General features: G+C 38.2%; 1 protein-coding gene across 2 annotated transcripts in view; it reads right to left on the bottom strand.

Moving 5' to 3' along the window:
• Positions 1–5,458: 5,458 nt before the first annotated feature.
• Positions 5,459–11,486, bottom strand: part of LOC123546749 (probable serine/threonine-protein kinase pats1) — a 32,516-nt gene continuing 26,488 nt past the window's right edge. For both annotated transcript variants that reach the window (XM_053551052.1, XM_053551053.1), the window contains one exon: positions 5,459–9,100. In XM_053551052.1, coding sequence (XP_053407027.1) covers positions 6,999–9,100 — 2,102 coding nt within the window. In that variant the 3' untranslated portion in view covers positions 5,459–6,998. The remainder of the gene's footprint in view (positions 9,101–11,486) is intronic.

Here is an 11,486-nt window from a genome sequence, read left to right as displayed (position 1 = left end):
TTCATTCCGTACTGATTATTGGGTACTTTATGTCGCTCGTTGGGCACTTTATAACAAAAGAACAAAAGGAATACCTAATAAAGATCCGTTCGTAAGACCTCAGTCCATCCGTCCATCGATCCATCATATGTAATTTCCGACCAATTACTGGAAAACCATTTGACCTAGAACCTTCAAACTTTATAGGGTGATATGGCTTACAAAGTAGATGACCAGTATTGTTTTTGGGGACACTCGATTGAAGGTCAAGGTCACAAGGACCTAAACATGGAAAACAGTTTTCGGTCAATAACTTGAGAACCACTTACCCAGAATATTGAAACTTCATAGGATGACTGGACATGCAAAGAAGATGGCCCCTATTGATTTTGGGATTACTTAATCAAAGGTCAAGGTCATAGGGGCCTGAACATGGAAAACAGTTTGTGACCAATAACTTGAAAACAACTTGACTCAAAATGTTGAAACTTCATAGGATGTGCAGATGACCTTTATCTATTTTTGATTTTGGGATAAGTTGATCAAAGGTAAATATCACAGGGGCCAGAACGTGGAAATTTCTTATTATGGTTGGCTATGCAAAGCAGATGACCCCTACTGACTTTTGGGCCATTCTTTCAAAGGTCAATGTCACAGTGGTCAGAACATGGAAAACCGTTTCCTATCCACAACTTGAGAACCATGTGACCCAGAACGTTGAAACATCATGGGATGATGTGACATACCAAGCAGATGATTCCTATTGCATTTCATTTTGGCTTTTACTACTATGCATTGGGGGAGACACTTGACTTTGTACAAAAGCATCTTTTAATTGCGATTGGTCTTGCTTTTTGGCTGACGAAACAACAGAATACTAATATTAATTGAATTTTGTGATTATATCAGGAACTATTCCCAGTTATTCTGTTGGTGTTGTTGTTGTTTTTTTGTTTTTTTTTTTTTTTTTTGTTTTTTTTTTTTTTTTTTTTTTTTGGTATTTTTTGTTCTTTTTTTTGCAAATGTGGATAGGCAAATGTATGTCTTTCCTATTGATCCATCTTTGTTTTTTTATATTCATGACTCCAATAAAGTTTATTTCTGTAATGCTATATGGTGGTCCGTCTTGTACTCTGTAGTTTGGTATAATGGGCATGGAACTCTCTAAGTTTCTCCTGTATTCGATATTTCATACACATGTGTATAATGAATTTTATTCTTTTGACGTTTTTCGGAATCCAGAACATCTGTCTCAGGTAGATATATAAACTTTTAGTACTGCAATGTAGTTGTCTTTTGTGTGATGAAGTAATGATGAGGTCAGTTAGATGGTTGGATTTGTAGGTAGCAACAATGGAAATCTTTTATTTTTTATGTATAGACATCCACCACAGCAAACAATATTCTTTCCATCGAAGTAGAGGTCAAGTTGTATTTGTGTCGAGTATGGTCTTTTCTCTCATGAAGATCTATGAATACCTTTTATGTTGCACATATTTACTCCATGTGCATAATATTCTGTTTATTTCGTCTGTAGTAAGCGGACCTCGTATTTTCTGAGTATTTGCACAGTTACGTAAGAACCGTAGTACATATGCAGTGACGTTCAGTAGTTTGTCTGAAGCAAGAACTTAATTTATCTATTTTCAGCACATTTAAGATGGTTAATAGGTTGACGATGTCTGCGACGGTTAACTGTTTTGTAAATGACCGTGTGTAATCTGACATATTGTAAAATGTCAACTGAAACGTCTCTTGAGTAGCTGTCTTTGACCCAAATTGGAAAGACTGCAACTTATATTGTGTAGATAAGTAGACTGGTAAATGTCTTTCGCACTCCGGGAAGTGTTTTGCTTGTATCTGGGACACATCTCTTGTATTCTCTTGTATTCTGGGACGTATATCTTGTGTTCTTGGACGAATCACTCTCTCTTATCAATGATGGTAACAGTAGCGTTTTGGGAAAACCTTTTATCAACCTTGAAGGCTCATGTAACCATAACTGGTTATTTTACATTCTGCCGAAAGTAATGCTTCTCGAAGGCAGATCTGACTGATTTTAATCATTAGGGCAGTATCACCACTCGCTATGAACTGACAATTCTTTGAAATTCTTTATTCTGTACATACGGATGTGTTCTGTTGTTTTGATAATACTACTTGTCTGTCGCTGCAAAATACTATTTTTGTGCACTGGGTGCTTTTCTGGATATGAAACGCCAATTCCTCTCCAACAAAGTCATTAATTCTACCATTGATACGGCTAAAGTATTTGTTGGAACAACACTGTGTTTTGCCATGACTTCCAGATTATGTTGCTAAAGTGACTGCATCAACATTTTGCTTCTAATTGTTAGTAGACTCAGTTGATATGGATGAAGATTCCTTAAGTAACTAATCTTTTCGTCATAGGTTTCAGACTACTCTTATAATTTTCCTTTTCGTAAGTGTAATAGTGTCGCTTTAAAAAATTCATACGATTCTAAGAACTATGGTAGCCTTTCAGTCGTCTGCAACATTCTTTGATCTCGCCGCTTCACGTAAAATCTCGTATTTTGAAGCCCAAGACCTCCGGTTAAATCCATTTCCCTTATAAATGTCTCTGTGAATAGCAGAGTGTCGTAATGTCGTATGCTTGAAAGTATCTTGTCAACATAAATATGCCTTAAAAGCTGCTCTCTTAACGCCACACTGGTTTGAAGACAAACGTTTCTGTATTACGACGCTCAGAATAAACGATGAGCACGTGGCACCGAACAGCACAGATCTGAAGCGGTAGATCTGTAAGTCACTGCTCGAGTCGTCAGGACCACCCAACCAATAGAATCACGTGACGCTACGATCTTCTTAACCTAGTCGAACGTACAGAAACGCTTCCTCTATGTCAGTCGTGACTGCATACTTGTGAATCCTTAAACGCATAAGAATTGATGAAAGGTCGTTCAGTATAGGCTGAGTACTTTAAAGACAATTATTCAAGTTTGCTGACTCTTGTGAACTTCTGCAGCTACTGACATAATTATACAATCCTAATACTCTTTCTTAACTGAGAGTTGAGGAATATAATGTAGCATCGGGCTCTTCCTCAACAAATCCGCGTCGCCCTTGTTCTGCTATAATTGCTCTGTATTTCTTTAGAAGACTTGGTTGTCCCTGTGGTCTTCTTGTTCGTCCTCTGGATATAGTCTCACTGGTCGGTTATGTTTTTATGTCTTTCTGTTCAGGGTAAATCAGCGTAATATTTTCGATCGTCTTCACTGTATGTAACGCTGCATTTCTGAAATCATATAATCATCATAGGACTGGTAACATTCTTCTGTGTCTATTCCAACTAAATTCATCGATGATGTATGATGTGGAATATCTTCAAATGTAATCAGTGGACCAGACAACAAATATCCAAGTTTCAATTTTACGGCAGTAAATTGTATTATACTTACTTACCTAATCTTCCTCGCCCCTGGGGGGCATAGAGCCTTCATCACTTGACGCCATCTTTGTCGTTCATGTGCAGTAGCTTTAGTCTCTTTCCACGACATAGGGATGTTCTTAAGCTCGCTGTCCAGCAAGGGTCCTCCTTCAATTCATGACTGGCCTTCCCCTCTCCCTTTTTCCCTGGGGATTCCAGTCGAAAGCGTGTGTGACTATGCTGTCAGGGCCTCTGTGGAGCACATGTCCGATCCACCTCCATTTTCTTTGCCTGATGATAGTGGCTATCGGTGTCTGTTTTGTTCTCCGCAAGAGTTCCTTGTTTGAGATGGTCTCTGGCCAGCGGATTCGGAGAATCTGTCAGAGGCAGGTGTTCACGAATACCTGTACGTTGTTGTCTAGATGTTTGGTGTGGCGCCATGTTTCAGAACCATAAAGCAGGACGGACAGTACATTGGAGTTGAATAACTTGAGCTTGGTTGAGAGGCGTATATTTCAGTTCTTCCAGGTTGGTATTAGGGTAGTGAAGGAGTGTCTAGTTTTTCCTATCCTGGATCTAATGTCCTCTTCTGTCACCCCTGTTGTACTCACAACACTTCCCAGATACGTGAAGTTGGCCACCTCCTCCACCGGACTCCCATCTATATCTATGGGATTAACCTGTGCTGTGTTGATTCGCATGCTTCTGGTTTTCTTGGAGTTGATGGCCAGTCCTGTAGTTAGTGCCGTCTGATGTAGACGTGTCGTTTTTTGTTGGATGTGTCGGAACGTATGGGACAGAAGACAGATAACATCGGCGAAGTCCAGGTCTTCAAGCTTCTTGATGAAAGTCCATTGTACACTCCTGGCTCGTTCATCGTGGTCTTCAATACCCAGTCTATAACCAGAAGGAAGATCGTGGGTGACAGCAGGCAACCCTGGCGTACTCCAGTAGTAACGTTGAATGAGGAAGTGAGGTCGGAGTTGTGCACGACGTTACAGTTCACGCCTTCGTAAAAACAGCTGATGATATTGTTGTTCCTCCCTGGTATGCCGTAGTGCCTCATTATCTTCCAGATAACTCTCCTGTCGATAAAGTCGAAAGCCTTCTGGAAGTCGATGAAGTTCATGTACGTTGCTGTTTGCCATTCGAGAGATTGTTCAATGATCATCCGTAGTGTTGCGATTTGGTATGTACACGATCGCCCTACCTAAACCCTTAGCTTGCTATCTATGGCCTTCTTCATCCATTCCAAGAGTACCCTGGCAAGGACTTTAGATGGGAGGGATACTAGTTGGATATCTCTCCAGTTGTTGGTTTCACTAAGATCACCCGTCTTTGGAAGCTTTATGTATTATGCAACAGTAATAATCTACTAGAATGAGTAATATGATTTTAAAAAGGTAAGGAAGCTTGTTAACGGCACATTGGGACTGCTACATTTGGCACTTTCAGTACTTTGATTTTAGTATCTTCAGTGTCTGTCCGTAGCTTTATCGTAGCGGTTTCTAGATGTTCTTCTAGCAAAATCCTGACAGGTAATGTGTTTCTCTGCCGGTTATTCTAAAGTTTTGTTTCTTTAAAAAGTGTATTGGCTTCGTAATATGCAGATTCTGGCTGTACTTCGGCAACGGCGATATTTAGAAGTACATCTCTGTCTTTAGTTATATATGGGGAATGTAGTATTGCTGTAGCTTTCTTTCCAGTGTTTATGTTTTCTACGTGTATTGACTTCGTGTGCTGTGGCTGACTTTTAAACTTATCTTGACATAGGCTGGTATGGTGTCTAAGAGAACAGATCATACAGTTAGACTTAGACTTGCAATTTGAGATCCTATAGTATCAAAAGCAGTTACACCACAGTCTGTCATGTTTAACTTTATCAATTATTTTGTCATAATCTTTCACAGTATTACAATCTTCGCTGTAACGAGGCTTTTTTGCAGAAAACGCATACTTTTGCTTTTAAAGACTGAATGTGGATTTTAATGCCTTTTGTCTGGATCTATTTTTGTCACTGTTGGTCACAAACGCTGCTGCAGCTAAGTAGGTCGAAATGGTTAAAATGGTTAAATCCCTCTACAAAATTCGTCTAATGTCCTTAAACTCCCAATTTGTTGAACCATGTTCACGGATCATGTTCTTTTTTATTTCAGCCGGAAGTTTCTGCATTATGACGGGTACTAGCAATAAATCATATGTATTTTCACTCTGTTTCAAGGCGTCTCGGTTCCATCGTAGAAAGGTCAAAGGTTTGCAGAATTATTTACTGGTACGGGTAAATCTTATAGGGCTGTAATGTATGTCTTGATTATCATAACGTTCGTGTAAAATCTCGTTTGGAAGCGCAAAACCTGTGCTGGTTTGATGGCTTCTCCCCTTAGAATCGATTTCAAATACCTGAATTTATGTGCGTTCAGAAGTGACGAGTTTGCATGTATTGCAGATACATATAAATTCCAGAGGGCTTGCCAGTCAAGTACATTTCCGGTGAATATTGGAATGCCTTATTTCAGCAATCTATGCTAACTGTTTCAGGAATAAGAAGTTTGGACATTATTTTAACTGTTATCAGCATTGCTTGAATATGCGGCGTCTTTGTTTACTCGATGTTTCCGCTTTCAGGACTGGACTGTGTTTCTGTGAAACTATTACTATTTTTATGTGAGGCGACATTGTGATTTATATTTTTACCTTTAATGTTTTCTTAAGGTTGTATGATTTGCACTGTAGATAAGTATTCGTGCTGCGCGATCACTCTTATTTCTATTTTCTTTTCATTTTCCAGCGGTAGTATTTCTAGAGCCTGTAAGTGTACACCCTCAAGTGTTGTCTACTTCTCTTCTAAAGAAAGACTAATAGTCTCTATTTCTTCTTCGCTGATCTCCAAATCGTCTGCACCGACCTTTGAACTTTTATAACTGCGGCATTTCGTAAAATCGATCTTTGCAGCTGTAGCGGTAAATCTACTCTTGAGTTGTTGCATAAGTTTCTCTTTTAAGGCGGTGTATCAGGTTCGCAGGACCAAATTGTCGTGACCGACACTAATACTAAAAGTACGTTTGGTTTCAATAACTTTACTACATCAACTCCATTCCAATACAAACAAGTACCCAAGACGTACGTCATAAGTGACGTCGCGGTAAAAGGCACCAATCGATAATAGATGCGCGTTAAATGTTACACGTGGTTTGCGATCCATTGCGAGTTCTTTCCGAGTCAAAACATTCAAATGGCAAACATAAGGACTTTTTATTGGTGTTATGCTTAAAAATTCAAAATTGTGTGTCCCAACAAGATCATTTCAAATAATACTTCTTCATTTGTGACTGTAATCCTTTTCTGGTATTCAGCACACATTCCAACCGCCAAATTGTACTAAATCACTAAATCATACCTTATCTGTTTTTCGACTGCCATACAGAGAGAAAAAACATTGCCGCCATGCTCTCGTGACCGTTTTGTTTTGAGATTATTATAGTACTGTAAAGCGACATTGACATTGTTCTGTTTAGTTTTGAATACATTATAAATATATAGCTGTAGACAACTGATACAACCAGACTGTCTAAATTGTAAGTATCTATATGTTTATACAATCAGAATCAAGTTAATTTAAGTTTTCTATGATATTTCTTACTGTGTCCCAGTCAACGGTAATTGTTTTGCATTTCTTCAGCACCATCACAAGGTTACCAATTGTACATGTATCTTCATTCCGATCTCGCCATATACTGAGCATTTTGAATATTTTCATCGCAGTGCTTTGGGGATAATCTACTGTGATATGCTCAATAATCACTCTACTCAAGCCAATTTCTGGTCCAAGGATCTGCCAATCCTTTCCTATTGCCTGCGAAAATCTGCCTAAGTCCTTGTCCGTCAGAATACGTTTTGGCAGATCCTCAAATATTTGGCTTTCTAGAAACCATTCGCTCTTTGCTTCATACGCATCGATAACGTGTGTGTGCAGATCGGGGCATGGAACATGAGTTTTCTCTTTCAAATGTTGAAAGTCTTCAAGCTTCATGCTTCCTTGAAAATCATGACTTGCGTCATTGCATCTGTAATGTATCGAGTATGGCTTTCGTTTATCATCAATGCTTGTTCGAAGTTTCCTGAATTCATAGGAGATAACTGATTCAACGAAACGGCGAAAGCTGTCGGCAACAGCTGTTGACATACCTGACTGTGGACATAAATAAATCATGGCTAGTTCAATGTCATTGCCTTTCATCTCAATCAGGCCTAAATGGGTAATATCTAGTTTGAATACAAGCAGCTTGTCATATATAAGATTTTTGCCCTTATAATCTACAACATACCACTTTCCTAGTATTGCAGCAATTAATCGGTGATACACGGTGGGAACGACTGAAATGCCTCCAAACTGTAGCACGTATCGAATTTTTGACTGTTGTTTTCCTTGAAGAAAATCAGCTATCTCACTTTGCGAACTGTGATCCTTTAGCAAACTGGGGACGATGTACCAGTCTAGATCAACAGAAGTTTGAGTTTTGTCATCAAATTTTGTTGCCTGGGAAATGATATAATGTTTCTTCAGAAATGCCAACAGAATGTCTTTATGGTGAATAAAATTTTCCTTTCTCCAGAGTATGTCAATCATCTCTTCATCAAGCTTGGCTTCTGTAACTAGTCTGTTCCAAAATGGTCGGAGCTGTGCACTTCTTTTCATGAATCTTTTTGATGTTATGATACTTTTGAAGGCATTGATCAGGTACTGTGGATCCAAAACTACATACTCTGAAATCGGTTCTTCGTCAAAATAAATCAAGGTCCCTTTGGCATGGCAGTACTGTAAGAACAGTTTAATTTGTTCATTGCTTTCTAAAACATATGTTTCGTACCTTATTAGGTCCTTTATCCTTTGAAATTTTACAATCTTCCCAATGTCGGCTTGCTGAATTGCGGTTTCAACGACCATCCACGATTTCGGTATTTGAAAATTTCCAAGTATTGTTTTCCCAGTTTTATAAATTGTTTCACGCAACCTTTCTATTGACTCATCCTTTTCGTTCGTATTATCAATGGCAAAATCTGTTCGTATATGGTTTCTTACTTCCGTATTGTCAAATAGTTGTCTGATATTATCAAAGTATTCGTCAGCCTTGAGTTGGCGTTCCGTCTCCGAGTTTCCCATGAGTAGGTCTTTGTGTGTACCAACAATAATGACCGGAGGTTCATGTCCATTTTCAGAGCCAATAAAGGAATGTATTGAATTCATCCAAAACTTGACAAAATATTCCATATTGCGTTCTCCGGATTGTGTAGGAAAATCTTCGTCTTTGATAACATCTTTCAGGTCAAGATCAAGATTCACCACCAAAAGGTATACAGCTCTTTTGCTATGAAATAATGTATGTGTCGCGTAATATATATACTGGCCACCAAAATCCCAGATATCCATATTATATACAGTATCTTGATGTCGTGAGACCATTTCTTCCTCACGTTTATATTTTAGTTTTCCCCAGTATTCTCTCTCACAAATGAAATGTGCCAGGTCAATACCATTGGTGACCTCAATGCCGTCTAAATTACGCTCCGTAAGACGTCTTACCAAAGTCGTCTTCCCTTGACCAAAGTTCCCAACTATATTCACCCGAATGGAACGATCATTTGTCATTCCATATTGTAAGGATCTATGGTAGAGATCTACGTAGTATGGAGTCTTTTCAATCTCGTCAGGGACTGAAATGCACCAAAATAAAATTTACCAGGGCTCAAACTACAGATATATACATGTAGCTTCGTTAACTTATTATCATACACCAGAAATAGTTCAAAACAAAAATGCATATTTATTATTCAAAAGTGATACAATCTTATTTTTACTAGAGAATTGCAGGATGAATTAGCATGCAGTACTTTGGCATAGCACGAAGACATGTGTTGGGAGAAAAACAACTATAAATGTTAAGCAAAACAATGATTGCGAATTTTTAGGGGCGGGATAGGAAGGAAAATAAAATATAGTATACAACTATTACTCATCAAACAAGAGTGCCAGAATGTCACAATATACGCCCGTCACAGCAAATTTCTTTACTCTAGCTGCTGTATTGCACATGAATTTTAATTTTGTGGTTGTCTAGTAATCATTGTAAGTCTTTTGTTTTCCTAAGTCCACAAAAAAAATTCCTTACCAGGTAGAGAGACCTTAAAATACACCTAAAATTTAAAAGTAACATCTATGTTGTACCAAGAAAAGTGGTCTTGGTTTTTCCCTATGGTCAATTATAAAAAAGTTACAATATAATTTATTTATAGTAACAACTAAGGGAAGTTAATCTTAAAAAAAATTAAAAAAAAAAAATCCAAAAAAAAAATTGTAAGTCCACACAAAAATCTTTACCAGGTAGAGATTGGTCAAAATACACCTCAAAATTGGATGTAGCATGCATGTTGTACTACAGAAAAATGGTCCCAATTTTTCACTACGACTAGTAATGAAGAAGTTACAATATAAGCTATTTATAGTAACAACAAAGGGAAGTAATTCTAAAGAAAGGAACTGTGCACGACACTTCCTCTCATGATGGTGTATAATTGTGCCAAGTTACATCAAAATCCCTCCATGCATGAAGAAGAAATGCTTCGGACAAAGTCATTCTTGTATCTGACCTTTGGCCTCTAAGTGTGACCTTGACCTTAGACCCAGGGACCTGGTTCTTGCGCATGACACTTCGTCTCGTGGTGGTGAACATTTGTGCCAAGTTATATCAAAATCCCTCTATGCATGAAGAAGAAATGCTCCGGACAAGGTTTTCATTCTTGTATCCTTTGACCTCTAAGTGTGACCTTGACCTTAGACCTAAGGACCTGGTTCTTGCGCATGACACTCCGCCTCATGGTGGTGAACATTTGTGACAAGTTATATCAAAATCCCTCTATGCATGAAGAAAGAATGCTCCGGACAAAGTTTTCATTCTTGTATCCTTTGACCTCTAAGTGTGACCTTGACCTTAGACCTAGGGACCTGGTTCTTGCGCATGACACTCCGTCTTATGATGCTGAACAACTGTGCCAAGTTTCATCAAAATCCCTCTATGCATGTAGAAGATATGCCCCGGACAAGGTCTGTGGACGCCGCCCGCCCGCCCGCCCATCCGCCCGCCAGGGGCGTTCCCATAATACGTCCCGTTTTTCAAACGGGCGTATAAAAAGCGAAACAAAGGTGCCACAGTTGCCCTTAACCGTTCAAAGGAGTACTGTTACTCTTAATTCACAAAGTTTACAAAAACCAACTCAATTGCGATACATTCACATATGAATTCGCGTATCAAAGTTTGTTATTTATATACCAGATACATATGTTGCATGCAAGTTATTACATCATAAAGATCACAACCCTCGGCAATCAATAGTCTGATCTCAGTAGATACATGTTACAAATATACACACTGTTAAATATGATAAGGATTCGTTGCAAAATAAGGTTGTTACAGTGAAAAATTAAACTTTGAAAATACCAGGACATATCGCATTATTTCTTGAACACAAGATATTATAAGTACATGTAATACACATTCGATGTAAACATGAATTGAATTTGTTTTATTGCGAAGTCTCATAACTCCTTCAAATATCATACAATAAAAACACATTTGCTAAACTAAGCTTTTATTAACTATCACAATTTACAGCAATCTTTTCGCAGTCGTAAAACTTCTCCCCATACTTGATTAAGATTCATTGTTGTTATAATTTCTGTTCCTTTGGGATCCTGGCCCGATTCAAATACTATGTAATAGAATTCCACTTAAGACGGTGCTAGGGGGCGTGAAAGATGTTGCACTATCCATTACCCCTCATGAACAAACTAAATGAAACCGAATCTGCTATTAATTTTCTTGGTTGCATTCTATTCTTCTAAAATATCTTCTTATAAATTTTATCATTGGTAGAGTGCTGCTTTAAATCCGTTCGGGACATGAAAAATGTAAAGACACATTTTATAATAAAAGACCTTTAATGGTCATAACTCTGCAAAATAATGCACCCGGTAAATGCCGACGACATGCAAAACTAGCCTTGGTAAGAATTCTTTATACAAAGTTTGCTTCAAATCACACCG

This window comes from Mercenaria mercenaria, chromosome 9, assembly GCF_021730395.1.
Source record: "Mercenaria mercenaria strain notata chromosome 9, MADL_Memer_1, whole genome shotgun sequence".
In the NCBI taxonomy this organism is placed as follows: domain Eukaryota; kingdom Metazoa; phylum Mollusca; class Bivalvia; order Venerida; family Veneridae; genus Mercenaria; species Mercenaria mercenaria.
Note: the sequence above shows the minus strand (reverse complement) of the source record. Positions and strands in the feature narration are given on the sequence as shown.